General features: G+C 37.6%; 1 protein-coding gene across 1 annotated transcript in view; it reads right to left on the bottom strand.

The window, feature by feature from the left end:
* hmcn1 (hemicentin 1) overlaps positions 1-16180 on the bottom strand; it is an 81656-nt gene that overhangs the window by 41897 nt on the left and 23579 nt on the right. Inside the window, exons 11-23 of the mRNA XM_059512538.1 lie at positions 14802-15071; positions 10364-10505; positions 10145-10272; positions 9831-9944; positions 9584-9742; positions 9099-9293; positions 8590-8685; positions 5588-5715; positions 5314-5458; positions 3813-3925; positions 3323-3482; positions 2963-3140; positions 2028-2155 (exon numbers count right to left, since the gene is read on the bottom strand). Of these exons, the coding sequence (XP_059368521.1) occupies positions 2028-2155; positions 2963-3140; positions 3323-3482; positions 3813-3925; positions 5314-5458; positions 5588-5715; positions 8590-8685; positions 9099-9293; positions 9584-9742; positions 9831-9944; positions 10145-10272; positions 10364-10505; positions 14802-15071 (1956 nt within the window). The remainder of the gene's footprint in view (positions 1-2027; positions 2156-2962; positions 3141-3322; positions 3483-3812; positions 3926-5313; positions 5459-5587; positions 5716-8589; positions 8686-9098; positions 9294-9583; positions 9743-9830; positions 9945-10144; positions 10273-10363; positions 10506-14801; positions 15072-16180) is intronic.

The following is a 16180-nucleotide window of genomic DNA, read 5'->3' as shown; positions in this document are numbered from 1 at the left end:
CCTTTTGCTGTAGCTCTAATTTCTCAGACTCATTTCTGCTAAAGTGTCTGCTCACAATCTTATGGAAAACTATAATCCAAGATTAAAATGACTAAGAGTTGTAGTTGTAGAATTGTAGTCATTATAAATACCTCCATTCCAATTTTCACTTGCAGATGTGTCTGAGTGTGCTCTGAGATCAACTTGTGTTTATGAGACTCTATAAATATTATCACGCTATGCTCCAAGCGACTAGCTGATCTCTCCTTCAGTACTTTCTCATACATCGTGCCAAGCCTGCTAAAGCTCAAAAGTGGGTGTTAGGAGGTCAATGAACATCACTGGCCCATATAAATACACTCACGTGCACAGTCACTGCGCAGCAAATTAGATGTCCAAGCTTGATAAATATAAACAACGCTATCTGTATTTATGCATCACAATACAATTTATGTTAATTGCAGTTCATCTCCAAAACATTTTATTTCTTCATTTGTAGTTTTGTGAAAACAAACAAAATGTACATTTATTCATTTAGCAGATGCTTTTTTGCAAAACGATTTACAATAGAGGAGCATAAGTAATTTTCACAGAGCCAACAGCTTTTACAGTATACAATGCCGTGTTTACTTAAAATCTAGATCCGGGGACAAGCTAGAGCAGAAGAGAAATGCAGAGAAGCTTTTGCAAAAGCATTGGTTTATGGTGTGTGGAGTGGCTTATATATCATATACTGTATGTGACCCTGGACCACAAAACCAGTCTTAAGTCACTGGGGTATATTTCTAGCAATAGCCTATTAAGGCTAGTTTATGGAACTCATTAGGATATTAAGTAAAGATCATGTTCCATGGAAGATGTTTTGTAAATTTCATACTGTATATATATCAAAACTTTAGTAATATGCATTGCTAAGAATTCATTTGGACAACTTTAAAGGTGATTTTCTCAGTATTTAGATTTTTTTGCACCCTCAGATTCCAGATTTTCAAATAGTTGTATCTCGGCCAAATATTGTCCGATCTTAATAAACCATACATCAATGGAATGCTTATTAGTTCTCAATTTCGAAACATTTGTGGTCCAGGGTCACATATAAAGACCCTTATGCTTAAAAACTACAGAAATTGTTGATTATCTGTTTTCTGTCACCAATAATGATGTAATATATTGCATTTTATATGATTATAGAAGTTTTGATTTTTGTATTACCTGTCTCTTTAACAGATGTGCAAGAAAAGCAAAGCGGAAGTTTCAACCATTATCAATTACCCCTCTCAAAGCAGTTACATCATCTGTTTAAACAGAGGACACAGTTTCCTGAACTTGCTGCTTTTACAATCATCTATTATTTACACAGTCATGCTGTGTCCGAAACAACTCACTCAATCACTACTTCATCCTTCACTACATAGTGAATGCCTCAGCTCACTCATTTATAAAGCATGTACAAGCGCTGTTGTGCATTGTAAATGACAATAGTCATGTCATGCCCTAAATGTTAAAAAACAAATACTAAAATCCAAAAATAGCATATGGATGTTTGAAAACTAATTTGAGTCAGATATGGTATAAAAAAAAAAAAGGTACCTGTCTGAACAAAGCCTCAGAGACGCATTGATCATCGGATGTACTACCCAAAAAAAACAAATGACAACAGTGTTTGGATATGTGTCTGTCCTGGTAAACAGCACATCAGAAGGTGTGAAACGTAAACATTTTGATGCACTTACTGAGTTGATTGTGCTGTGTGATGTGAAATTGACTATCAAATATGCAATAAACAGTCATTAAATGATGCTCACACAGCGTTGTTTTATATGCGGTACTGCAGTACATACAACTGAATGAAGCCTGATGTCACCAGAAGATTGAGGCAAAGTGATGCATTCATACAGATGGGATCTGTTTTTAAAACCCCGGGGCTGATGTGTGCTCATTTGAACTTCAGTGGAATGAGATAAAACTGTCGTTGCATCGATACATTTCACATGCAAGAATAAACTGCAACAGCATCCAAGTAAATAAATGTGATCGGTTTCTCTTACCCAGCACACTGAGTTTGATCATCTGAGTGAAGTTTCCAGCTATGTTGGTAGCTACACAGACGTACATGCCACTGTCCGTCATGCGTGTTTCTGTGATTTTCATGGAGCCTGATGACAGCCGAATGTGTCTGTGAGAGAACAGGTTAAATACATTAAGGAACGATAAGAAAAGCAGTTTTTTTTTCAGATGTAGAACCACACAGGTGCTCCTGGTTTACAGAGAAGCTTCCAAAATTATACCTCTGTTTACTTTCATGGTGAGCAGAGAAAGGAGTTTAATTGCGGTGTAATTTTAATCTGACCGCAGTCTTTCTGCCTTTAGGCTATACAGTAAACATCAGCCCTTGAAAAACAATGCAGAGAAGAGCAAGCTACTCACATACAAGCTCAAAGGTGTTTAAAAGTACGAAACAAGGGTCTTATTCATAAAATGCATGTAAAATGAAATTGGAATCCATACACCTGTTGAAAAAGCATGTGTGCAAGCTTTTTTTGTGTACATGTTGTGCATGTTGACGTAATTTTTTGATGTGGTCCATCTTCTAGTGACACAAGTGTGTTTGGGGTACATAATAATTTATTTATTTTTTTAAAATAGGCCTCTAATGCTCACCAAGGCTGCATTTATGATCAAAATAACAGTAAAAATGGCAAGTTTGTGAAATATTTATTACAATTTAAAATAACCGTTTTTATTTAAATATTTTTTATACTGTATTGTAATTTATTCCTGTGAAAGCAAAGATACATTTTCAGCAGTCATTACTCTTGATTATAGATTGAAAAGATTTTATTAAGTGTTTAGGATTTTTTATGTATAATGTCATCTCATAAATCAATCCATAGTAACAATTAAGAAATCATTGCATGTTCATATTTATTATTCTTATATGTTTTCATTATAAATTAGGTTTTCACATAAGTCAAACTGATACCTATTAGAGAAGGGGGAGATGAGTTGCTTGTCTTTGGCCCAGGTGATGATGGGAGGAGGTACGCTCTGCACCTCACATGGCAATGTGACATCATCACCCACTTTTACTGACATCTCCAACAGCTTGTCAGAGTTATTTTGCATCTCTTTTCCACCAATGCTGCTCAGCCTGGGCTTCACTACACATTTACCAAGACATACAGTATGCAAGTACAGCAGGGTGAGATTGGAGGAAGCACCAAACTAATAAACAGAAGACTAACAAATAAAGCACACACAGAAATAATGAAAACACAAGAATCAAAACCACAGAAGACAGGCAAAACAGAGCAGTATGAGCAATAGGTCGTGCTGCTCTAACCGTAGACGGTGAGCTGAACTTTCCTGGAGCTGTATCCAGCAGCATTGGTGGCTGTGCAAACAAACTCGCCAGACTCTTCACCGCTGGGGGAGACAATGTAAAGACTGCCATCCTCCCCCAGAGAAAAGACACTGCTACTCAGATCCAGCAACTCTCCTCGCTGAGGAAACATTATCACACATACATATAGCAACATGAGGGTGTAATGTAAGGCTGAAATGGTGAGACTGATAAAGTACTTATATTAATTTATTGTAAATGATTGTATGTACATGTAAATATTAAAAACAAATAGTGGTCAAAAGATCAAATTAGCTCATAACTAAATACTGTAATCAGAAAAAAGAAATTACATTCAAATCACATTTTAAAAGAAAACACTAAGCGATAACCAAAACCAAGCATGATGGGTTCAAGTGTAGTCAGCATTTTCTGTCCGAATCCCATTGTGTGAGCATGTGTGTCAAAGACAGAAAGGAGACACATTTACCTTAGACCAAGTGACATCTGGTTTGGGAACTCCATGTGCATGACATGGCAGAGAAATGGGTGTCCCCTCAATGGTACTGAATACTTGAGGGCCATGTTGAATAGTGGGCAACACTACAGAGAAAAAAACACGTTGAAACACTTATATAAACCCTGAAGGATTTATGAGGCAGGATTTAGAAATACGAGTATTTTAAACATTTTATAGGATACTGTAAAGACAACATACAGTATTTTATCCTATAATAATCTTGTCTAAGACTTTCATTTGTGGTGATTTCCATTAGTAAAAGTAGACTGCTTCTTTAAGACTGATCACATTTGAAAAATGAGAGTTTTTGTGTCTCTGTTATTTCTCTGCAGAAGTGCTTTAATCACACTGCTGGTTCTGTTTTTAATTCTCAAATGAATACATGAATGATGAAGGCATCTGTTGTGGGGCAGAGGGAAATAAAGGCTTATTGTATACAGTCATTGAAGGGAGGAAGCAGAGGACTGGACTATATCATATTGGTCCAACTGGCCTGATTCTGAAACCTCTTTTAAAGAAAAAAGAAGGATGTCCATTTTGGTAGGTATAATCCTGCATGTTATGAATAGCTATGATTATCTTCTGTTTAAAAGGTTGATCAATTTTGATTTTCAGTTTGTTTGGGTGGTTCATGTTACAGATATATTTGACTCCCTGTGTGAAGCAAAACATTTCGTATTAGGGCTGCACGATGTGTCGTTTAAGCATCGATATCGCGATGTACGAATCCACGATAGTCACATCGCAGGATGTACGATGTAGGCTGTCGTAGTTGATCCGTTATTCATTAACTGTATGGGCCAGAGAGAGCGGGCGAGAGAGAGCACGAGAGAGAGAGAGCGAGCGCGCGTGCGAGAGAGAGCGTGAGAGAGAGCATGAGAGAAAGAGCGCGCGAGTGAGAGAGAGCGAGCCCGGCCGCACGCTTCAAACAACACGAGCGCTGTCTTGCTCTCTCTCCATCGCGCATATTAATCAATTGACACGATGGTGTCGATGTTTAAATCATTTAAAATGAGAATGTAAGTGTGCTCACCCCATTTTTGTTTGTAAGAAAAAATTAGATTAGATTTCATATCGCAATATATATCGCAGAAAAATAAAATATCGCAATGTAATTTTTTCCCAATATCGTGCAGCCCTATTTCGTATTCAAAATGAAACGGTTTCAAATCAATCAGATTTGATTCTACCTATTCCAAACTGTTGCAGAGTCACAGAAATGCTGGGGTTGGTAAGATTTTTTTTTTATGGTTTTAAAGAAGTCTCTTATGTTCACCAAGGCTACATTCATTTGATCGAAAATATACTAAAAAGAGTAATATTGAAAAACATATGTATATGTTAAAATGTAATTTATTCCCGTAATGGCAAAGTTAATACATTTTTCCAGGATGCTTAATTAAATAATAGAAAGTTCAAAAAACAACTTTTGAACAGTAGTGTATTTGTGTGTTTTTCTTTTACATCTTACCATAGACATTTAGTATGGTTGTGCGGTTACTGGATCCCAACACGTTTTCGGCCAAACAGGTGTACTGCCCCCCATCCTGCTGACCGACCCGTTCTATATGTAGACTTCCGTCACGTCTCACAGTCACATATGGACTTGATGTAACCTGACAAGTGGTCACACACATGCATACATTTAAATCACATTTATTTATTGTAACTTTGTAAAATACTTAACGATGATGCAAAGGCTTCTAGGCCTATGTGTTTGCATGTGTGCACATGTGTTAACTCACTAAGCCATTGTCATGAAGCCAGTGTCTCTCAGGAAGGGGGTTTCCAGCTAGTAACACACAGGGGAGGGTGACCTGCTGGTCCTCTATCACACTGACCACTGTTGGACTCAGAGCTATCAAAGGAGACACTGCACACAAAATACACACATCAGGATGGTGATTGGTGATATATATATATATACAATTTCATTGAAGTATTGCAGAAATAAACTTAATAAATAAACAGTTTATAAAACAGTAAGATTTGTTTTCCAAAGTAAATAGTACTTTTATTCATCAAGCATGCATTTAATTGATCAAAAGTGCAAGACATTTATAAAGTTACAAAAAGTTTCCATTTCAAATGAATTCTGTTCTTATGATATGTGCATCCATCAAATGTGTTTAACACTGATAAGAAATCAGCATATTAGAATGTTTTCTAAAGAATCATGTGAGATTGAAGACTGGGGTACCGGCTGCTGAAAATTCAGATTTGCAGAATAAATTGCATTTTAAACTCCAAACTTTTAACAGTAGTTTCATGAAAATGCTACAGTTTCTCAAAGACAGATATGGTGGTTTAAAAAGTCCATTACATATACTGCACCACCACAAAGATGAAAATTAGCTATTCACACCAAAAACTCAGGTGCCTCCTATGAACCTTTATCCTCAAAACAAGCAAAGAGATTTTTAAATCCTAATCCTGATTATTTTAGATGTCATTCTCCTGATTCAATCAGACAGAGGATGGTTAAGTCTCCACTGGAAACACTGACACTGAAAACTCTGTGGACTGGCCGCACCTCTGATGTTTTGCTTGTTAAATTTCCATGGATACCTTGGAATACACATAAAAAGTGTCACTGGGGTATTAGGGCTCAGCAGAGTAGAATTATGGGACGGCTGAGATGCATTGCAGACACACTGCATGATCGCATTAGTGACCTTTAGCTTCAACATGGTGTTATGTTGTTTTTACAGGATCCCAAAAACAGTCACTCCCTCACATACTGAGATACGCTTACACTGGATCTCACACACAGTGTCTACTTCAACATGGCAAAACCAACTGACCCTTGATGAGGATTTTGGGATTACACTTAGACTTTAAAGCCTTTAGTGTTTATATGTGTCATAGTGTAAACTCTATGGATCAAAAATGTATTTCTTTTTGCCTTCTCTTTAAATATACACATCAGGTTATTTATTTAACCAACTAAAGTACACAAACATGTACTCTGATAATTTAGAGCAGGGATCAGCAACCTTTTCGGCATGACGTGCCATTTTTTATTTTTATGGTTAACCACTGTGCCAAGTGTGCACAGCCCCCCCCCACACCCCGATATAATTCTGTATTTAAACGTTACATACAAAATTTTTTAATATACGATAAAAAAAAGTTTTTTTAACGTTTAATCAACGTTAATGCACTGCTTTAATTGATGAACGTGCACACACAGACACACACACACACACACAACACACACCACTCGCACACAGAGATCTGAGATCGTGCTGTGCAAAAAGTAGCATTCAGAAGCTCATAAACCTATGAGTGTTGTCACGCTACTTTTATTAATCGATACTGAATCGCTACATTATATTTCTCAACAACAAAGGGGCAAAATCGCTTCATTGTCTGCAGAGAGAGACAATTTACACCCACCCCCCCCCCACTTTCTTTCTCTCAAAATGGCCATATTTCAGAAAATTTTTCATCACTGGATATAGCTTTAGGTCATTTAACATTTCTATGGTAAAACGTATTATTAAAAGTTGACTAATGTTAATTGATTTGCAGCTTCATCTTACCTCACTCTCTTTAACGTTAAACTGACGCTTCGCGCTCTGCTTCTGTGAACAGTAAACCCCGCCTACTTTGATCTGATTGGCCATCTCAGTGATTTTGACATTGACGAGTGCTGTTAGACCGAGGCTTTGATCTGAAGCACCTAGTATGTGCAGTGTTTGCACGTGCATCCATGCAAGTTAATTCTCACACTTTAATAGTATTTGTAGCTCCTAACAGGCTGTGTGACTATGAGAAGTTATTACATCAAACTGTACGTCATTATACAGTTTTCCTTATTGCTTGCGTGCCAGCGATTATCCCTCTGCGTGCCACTGTTGGCACGCGTGCCGTAGGTTGCCAACCCCTGATTTAGAGAGAAGAGGACATTGCATCATGCCTTTAACTTATTTGAGTTAAAGTCTGGATTAATATCAGGCTAAATGATTTCAAAGTTTCTGCAAAAACCTTGCAATGAGCCATTTTCTTAGATGTATGTAAAGAGGGTAATTTTTGCCAAGCTCACATGTTGAAGTTTCAAGCTGGCCAGTGTGGTAAGGTCTTAACTGATTGACATCATCCAGTGGTATCAGAACACATTGAGTAAAACTTCACAAATGCTAGAAATTGACTGTTCGCCACTTCTGGGTCTCCAGAGCTTTGTTAAAAAACAAAGTATAAAAAGGATGCCTGAATTCCTTTGATTCTTTAAGGGTTAAGCTGACACGCACCCACTGTATTCTTAAAGGCACGCATGCACACATGAGCTCCATCCCACACATGCAAATACATTCATCTAACATCTACAATATTTAAAAACAATACATAAATATAATCTAGTAACTGAAGTATACACACTGCAATGCATGTTTTAGTGCTCACATCTGGTGCGGTATACATCTCGCCACAGAGAATGAATTTGAGTTTACTCTGGTGTTGGCCTTCTATTTAAGCATCCTATCTCTTTTAACCAGAAACACATGTAGCCCTGAGCCTAATAAATTCATATGGACTCAAACATCAAACTGAATTCTGAGCACCTTGCGAACTCAAGCGTATGGGCCTCAGGCCGAGAAAATGTACATGTGAGTAAGATAAAGGAAGCGCAAAACAATTAATATTCCACATCGGCTCCTTCCTTCAAGCATCCTGCTGACAGACGGATAAGTATAAACATGAAACATATGCTACGGTTAAGACAGAACAGTTTTTTCAGATGTCATACCCAGTCCAGTAACAGTAACTTTGGCCTTGGCCTGGATTTTGCCAAAGAGGTTTTGAGCTTCACACACATAGGTGGTCTCATCCTCTACCCAGAGGTCTAAAAGGCAAAAGACAAGAAATCACATGAACCATGTTAAATACATTGAAACTTGTATCTAATTATAAATAAAAAAGCAAATAATAAGAAATGCACCTAAATGCAATAAAGGGAAAATATTTATAGTTTTAATGCCGCAAATGCTGAATTTCTCTAAAAACATCTCTTTATTCAGGCATTAATTTAAAAAGTAAATAAATGCAATGAAAGAAAAAATTATTTACAGTTTAACATTTTGAATGTATTTGATACAAAATTTCACTGAAAATATACAAAATATTATTTAATAAATAAAAAAATAAACCAAACTTTGAAAAACAAAAAAACATTAATAGCAGCTTTTGGTGATGGAAATTCAAATCTAGTGTTTCAAACAGACCTAAAGACAGAGAAAGTAAAAGGAAGACACTGACTGGTGATGAAAAGGTCTCCATTAGCTTTCTGAGTGACAGTACTGGGACCGCGATGCTGAGAGAATAGTTGGACGTTGTCCTCTCGCCTCCAAGAGAGCTGGGGTTTTGGGTGTCCTTGAGCATGACACGGCAAGGTGATGTTTGTGCCAATATCAGCAGACAGATCTGAAGGCTTTCGTGTGAACTGAGCAGCAGCTATGGAATACAGAATAATGAACTGAACAGTAGTTTGATTTATTTATTCATACAGGCAGCAGAAAAAATGCAGCTATTTTAGACAAAAATACAATAAAATCAACTTCAACCAAAGCTAAAAGAAACTAAAGTTCAGGTAAATGTTTCACAGTCCCTGCTACATTATAATGCATTAAAAGTACATAAACTACACTTCACATAAATAATGATTATGGTTATGCAGTTTAATCAGGGTATTTTGGAGGAAAGGGGACCCAAATTTAGATGAGGGAAATGTAACACAGTCTTACAGCCCACGTCCAGAGTGATGTACCCCTGTGCAGAGCCGGCTGAGTTTATCGCCACACATGTATACTCTCCTGCATCTGTGTCCTGAGTCTGCTGAATGCTTATAGTGCCATGCTGAGGGTCCATACTTAAAACTGCAGTCGGCTTCAACTGCACGTCACCTTAAGATCAAACACACAGTACATTTCATTACAAACAGTGCATAAATGCTAGAAAGTTCTCCAGAAGTTAAGGAGTACACTAACTGACCTTTATACCACAGGACGTCCGGATGTGGAACTCCTGTGACCCTGCACTCTAAAATGGTCGTCTGCCCTAAACCAATCAGCAGGTCAGAGTGAGGGACTGTCACCTGTGGAGACTCTACAGAGGGGTGGAGATCACAGGAAACTTAATTAAAGACTAGTGTATAACCACAAGGTGGGACTGAATAATGTCAAATGTCTCACTTATTCACAGATGTAAGAGGCTGAGTATTATTGAGCAAAAACACCATCTTACTCTTTGGTTTGATATTTATTGCTCTCATTTAGTGGTGTTACGGAATTGTTCTCTGTACTGACCGATGTAGCTGACGATGGCAGTTTGAGTGTCTGTTCCTGCAACATTACTCGCTAAGCAGCCGTATGTCCCAGCATCCTTCAGCCCTGCGTTCCTGATGACCAATGTGCCATCAGGGGTCATTCTGTGCCTTAGTAAGAAGAGTACAACAGACTACAGTAAAGGTTAACAAATAAAGACCAGATTCAAAAGTAGGATTTTTGTGTTTTTTTTTTTTTTACCTGCTGGAGCCCATGATGAACATATCATTGTGTGTCCACACCACCATGGGTAAGGGGTAGCCTTTGGCTGAACACCTAATCCAAATTTCTTGACCTGTCCGGAAGGTCTGGTTTCGTGGGTCAACCGTCACCACCGGTGGTTCTAGCATAAAAATGAGTCAATGATGTTTGGTAACATCAGCTGCTGTGCAAATGTATTGTGGCAGCAAAACAAACACAGCTCAAATTTACAAAAGCAGTGATTCCCTCAACCAGGGAACCACGGTCCACTTTGGGGCCTCTGCAAACTTCCAAGAGTGCCTCAAGATGACTTAATTTAAAATAGGACAAAACAAGATATTTCTTATTTTAATTACTTTTTTTATATTTGAAGAAACAGGATTATCACAGACTTGGAAAACCTGTATTTACCCTCATTTTAAAAGTGTGATTTCTAGGTCAGGAGAAGTCATGTTAATGTATAAACTAAAAATATATTTGTAAAAAATCCTTGTGATTTATGCCTATCCAATAAATCAATAGAAACTGGAAAAGTCACAGGTCATTCAGTACAACTACACAGATGTGTTTGTAAAGAACTTAACTGCATCTAATGTCCACATGTGTTCTCCACAATACCCCTCCAAAATTGTCCTGCTTTATACCCATGATATGATTCTAGACCAAGCCAACCACATTTCACAGCAATTCTCCTATCATTCCTTCTTCTTTTTTACAGAAACACTAAAGTGGGATTATTGGTTCCAGATTCTCTGAGCTGCCGAAGCCGAGGCATGCTCTTGATCAATTCATGATGTGCAGCCCCAGCTGAATGAGAGTGTTTTCTCACTACTGAAGCCAATCTGATGTGTGTCTCCACTGTTCTCTGACCTCCAGTCTCTGCCTGTCCCATATTCCAGCAGAGCAGGATGTGTGACATCATGGCCAGAAACAGGAATGCACATGATAGCTCTGTTCCAAAACCTAGTAAGCGGCCTACATAGCTGCTTTCTAAGAGAGCATGCAAACAGAGGGGAGACTTGACTTACAACGATTTCAATAGAGCATGTTGCCAAGACAATGCCACAATATGGTAACAAGCATTAGAAAACAGAGCATCACATTCTCCACAAAAGCAGCACTATTCTTTTAAGCATTGACAATAATAATAAATGTTATTTGAGCAAATCAGCATGTTAGAATGATTTCTGAAGAGTCATGTGACACAGAAGACTAGATTAATCAATGCTGAAAATTCAGCTTTTACATCACAGGAATAAATTAAAATTGTAACTTTAAAAAAGAAAACAGGTCTTTTGACTGGTAGTTTATATTTAATTCAATACTGAAAAGTATTGATAACATTATTTGTTTTTATTTATAATCAACATTTCTCTCACCCTGTCCACCACCTTAAATGTATTTTTCAACTGATCTTGACACAGTGTACTCTTTGATTGCCTTCTCCATTACCAATACATGCAATGGTGCGTTAGAATAAAAGGTATCTTATACAGGTAAAATGAGATATTTTAGTAGGCAGAATAACATAGCTGCCTACCTTTTGTTACAAGATAAAATGTGGCCTCTGTATGCAGCTCACTAAGTTTCGGAACAGAGCAAGTCACTGCTTAAGTGCTTGAGTATCAGTAACATGACTTACATACATAATGGTAACAGAGCCTTCCAGGTTGTCTACTGTATTTCAAAAGGAAAGCTTGACTGGAATGAGTGACGAATTTTCCAGAACCCTTCTTTGTCATGATTAAAATAGACCCAAAACAAGACCTGGCAGACAAAAAGAGTCTTTTGTACACTGGAGAGCCGCTGTGTGTTGCATGCTCAGGCGGTTAAAGCATTGCCATCGAGAGGTCACTTTTTGTCTAGTATTAAAGCTGTAATTATCCCAGGTCTTACTCACTAAATTGTACTCTAATAGACTTGGTCTGCCTAAAGGCTTGGGTTTAACAACGCACTGACGCTAAACCTCACTAACACCTCATCATCTAGGCTTCTTTGCCTGAGGCTACTCTAATTCAAATAGTTACAAATAATTGAATATGTTACTCTATAGTTTGAGCAAACTGGATGCCCACAGGTCTGGTATAAATATTAAGACACGTTTTTAGCATGCAGATTGCACACTTAATATGTTAAGTGCGACTGCAGTCGATTTCAACAATTGTTGCTAATTATTTTTGTATTTTCTAATGTAAACAAACAAAGGAATAAATAAATACTTGCAAAAATGATAAATATTTACTCTATTTAATCATTTGCGGGAAAAGGAAAGTCATTGGAGGAAAAGTTTCACTTAAGTTCTAGACATACTTTGGGTCTGTCGACCTTCTGAACACAGAGATGTGCATCTGACAGGCTCTGAGGCTGTAAACAGTGTTTGTGGACAGAGGGCTAAAGTAATGTTGTGTAAAGGATTAGGGCAGATGAATCTGTGGACTGGCCAGGCATCACTGTGTCAGCAGTCCCACTTCAAAGGGCCCATAATGACTAGGACAACACAGGAATCCCAGCAGGTGGTGATTACACACAACATATACATATACATGCACTTTGTGAGTACAACAGTGACAGCTGTTTAAAAACCCAAAGACTGACACAAAAAAATTGAAGTGGCTTAAAATGTAGAAGCAGGACAAAAACAGAGGGTAAGGGAAAAGGAAGCAGAGACTGATAGAGAAGGAATGAGAGAGAAAAACAGACTGTAGAAAATCAGTAACTGTCTTTATATTTTCTATATAGAGTAAATCATTCAAAAATGTAATTATAAAAATGCCTTCTACTTGATTTAAATCGTGTGTGCATATGTGTATGCATTGCAATAAAAGCTTTTGTAAATAAAAAGTAAAGAATTTTTTTTTTTTCAATGTCTATAAAGTTGGTTTAATCAAATATAGAATCTTGAGAAAAGAAGAGGAAAATACACCTAAAGAGAGACAGAAATTAGATGGGGCAGAAACAGAGACAAAGAGAATTAAAGTGGGACGCAGGGAAAACCCGTTCCTCGGGTCTTGGGAAAGAATGTTGTGGAAAACTAAGAGACTCATCACTCAACAATGAGGTAAAATTCTACAGTTAATGTCACTCCCGCTCTCCTGCTAATAGAACTCAAGCCCGGCCCATGCTGGGGCCCTCAGGGGCTTGACACATTTCATCATCATCAAGGACAATCTCAAGTCACATCTATCCATCAATATTACCTCAAAACTCCATATTTTCAAATCAAAACAGCTTTTTCAAATTCATTACAACAGAGCATGACTAATAAAAAATTGCCTCAGTATGAGAAACAACAGACAAGTCTTCCAGATACAAGATTCTGTAAGCGATATGTAACACAAAAGGTCAGTGAGCACTTCATGACCTCTTAGTAGATCAACTGAACTAAAAGTCTTTTTTCAAGTATATATTTGGTTGGGTGTTACCCAACCTTTCTTAATTTTTAATTCTTTCTTAAAAAATACAAGACATAGGGCAGTTGAATAAATAAATAGGCAAGGTCTAAAAATGTGAGATGCAAATGCAATGGTCAAACAAATCCATCTAATGTATGTTTATTCAGAAAAACAACAGAAAAGCAGCGCAGTGCAATGCAAAAACATGTTTTGCATAAACAATTCATTACACCTCAGTTCTGTTCTGTTACAAAAGCCATTTCTCTTTTCATTTGTGATCTCATTTGTAATTTTTCTTTTGCACGAAATGGCTTTTTTCCCCAATGAGAGAAAGCAAAGTGATTTGCCAGGGTTGTGTACTGTCGAAGGAAGTCTTCTTACTTCAGTGTAACAGAGGGGTTTAGAGCCTGTTTCAATGGAACCTACAGGATCGCAAACAGTGAGCATGCCCAGCGCAAATCACTTTCACAAGTGCTATAAAATATTACGGTGAAATATTACAGCAAGGCTGCAGTGAAAACAGATCTTGTGCTAGAGAGAAGCAGGAGAGTTAGCTGCCAAGAGCCCTGTGGCATGGCTTTTTCTATGAATGTATTAAAAGTCCAAAGAGCTCTTAGCAGTTTAAACACACCTAGTGGACAAGGAATGTAACTTGTGACCATGTGTGAATGTAACCATGAACTGATGGATTTAACACCACAATATGAGAAATGTTATTTCATGATATGTAAATTTATGTGTATATATATATATATATATATATATACTTTATTTATACTTTATTTAACATATTTTGTTGTTTGATTAACATTAATGAGACAGACAGGTATTTAGGTATTAAAGACATTTTGAAATATGGGACAAGACGTGATTTTTTTCCTAAATAAGTCGAGACTCTAAAAATAGAGCTGAAATTCTGGAAATTCTGGTCACTCTAGATATGCCCATTTTTCCTTAGGCCCTTAAATGTGGTAAAACCACTATAATCCGTCTTTTGTGGATTATTGCTTAATCAACATCACAAAAAATCACACAGATACACTTACCTTGCACACTGAGGTACACACGAGAAGTAGAGACTCCACCCTCATTGGCTGCGATGCAGGTGTACCAGCCGACATCATCCGGAGTGACTCGCTGGATTTCCAAGGATAGGTTGGCGGTGACACGCATCCGACGGTCCAATCTGGCATCCACGTCCCCTCGCTGCCAAGTCAGGTTAAAGCGCACTGTGCTGGCAACTAGACAGGTCAGAACGACATTTGCACCGGGAGACGCTGTCCTATTGGAGGGGACCGTTATAGCTGGAGGAGGCTCTGCAGAAATACACAGACACAAATGAGTCAAGTAAGTGTGCTTATAAACCTGTTTATCCCAGAGTAACTGAATTCAACAGCCTGATTTGAATCTATTCACCTTTGCTTATTGTTTTTTTGTCTATGAGTTCTCATAAGGTCTTTGGATGTCTGTGAACTCTACAGATCTATGAAGTCTGTGCAATAAGTCTGAAATGCAAAGGGAAACTGGGAGGGTGTTGAAAGATGTGTGGATTAGGGCATAAGTGGAGAATTTATACAGGAAGACACATCAATTTCTTAAGGGAGGTTTTTCCTGTCACTCCTGCTAATCATGTCACTGGCCCAGTGACAGCACAGTTGGGGAAACAGCTCAGAAAATGGGACAGGATTAAACCTTTGGACAACAATAAACCTATATGTGAAATGTGACTTGTAGGTGACCATTCCAGGTGAATGGGATCTTGATCCCTTACTCTAAAGTAATCCTGGGTGTTATTAACGCTGTATCTCACCATAAAGCCAAGACAGCAGAGAAGAGCCGGAAGACAGGAAGTGAGGCTATTTGTCCAAAAAGGTTGGGTAAGCACGGTTTGGGACAGTGTGGGGTCTGATTTCTAAAACCACACTGCCATGAGGATACAGTACTGTTTATTTTTGCAGTCCTTGTGCAACACAAAACCAAACATTGAAATATTTCTCCCTTATTGATATGTTAGGTAATAAAAATGATGTTCTTTCTTCCAATTACAAAATCTGATATCAAAATCTAATTGCAGTGGCATGAGAATATTAGATGTGTCTAAAACTGCTGCATACTTTAAAAGCATATTGTGCGTAAATTTTTGGTCAAATTTTGCAAAAAAATAAAATATAAATAAAAACAGACAGACAGACTGACTGAATGAATATGCAAATTAACTTTCTAACAGTAGGTGGCATTTATTGAAAAGCAGAAATACCACAAATAGCCTTTGGATTCTGATGCCCACTTGTCACAGAGAATAAAGGAAATCAAACAGTATTTGCATGCTTTCAAACAGCCATTCAGATTTCTGTATTCGCTATAGTGTTTATCCAACAACACCAAATACAAGACTAGTTCACTGTTGCTTAGCAAAATAGACTGT

Source organism: Carassius carassius, chromosome 27 (genome assembly GCF_963082965.1).
Source record: "Carassius carassius chromosome 27, fCarCar2.1, whole genome shotgun sequence".
NCBI classification, from domain to species: Eukaryota; Metazoa; Chordata; class Actinopteri; order Cypriniformes; family Cyprinidae; genus Carassius; species Carassius carassius.
Note: the sequence above shows the minus strand (reverse complement) of the source record. Positions and strands in the feature narration are given on the sequence as shown.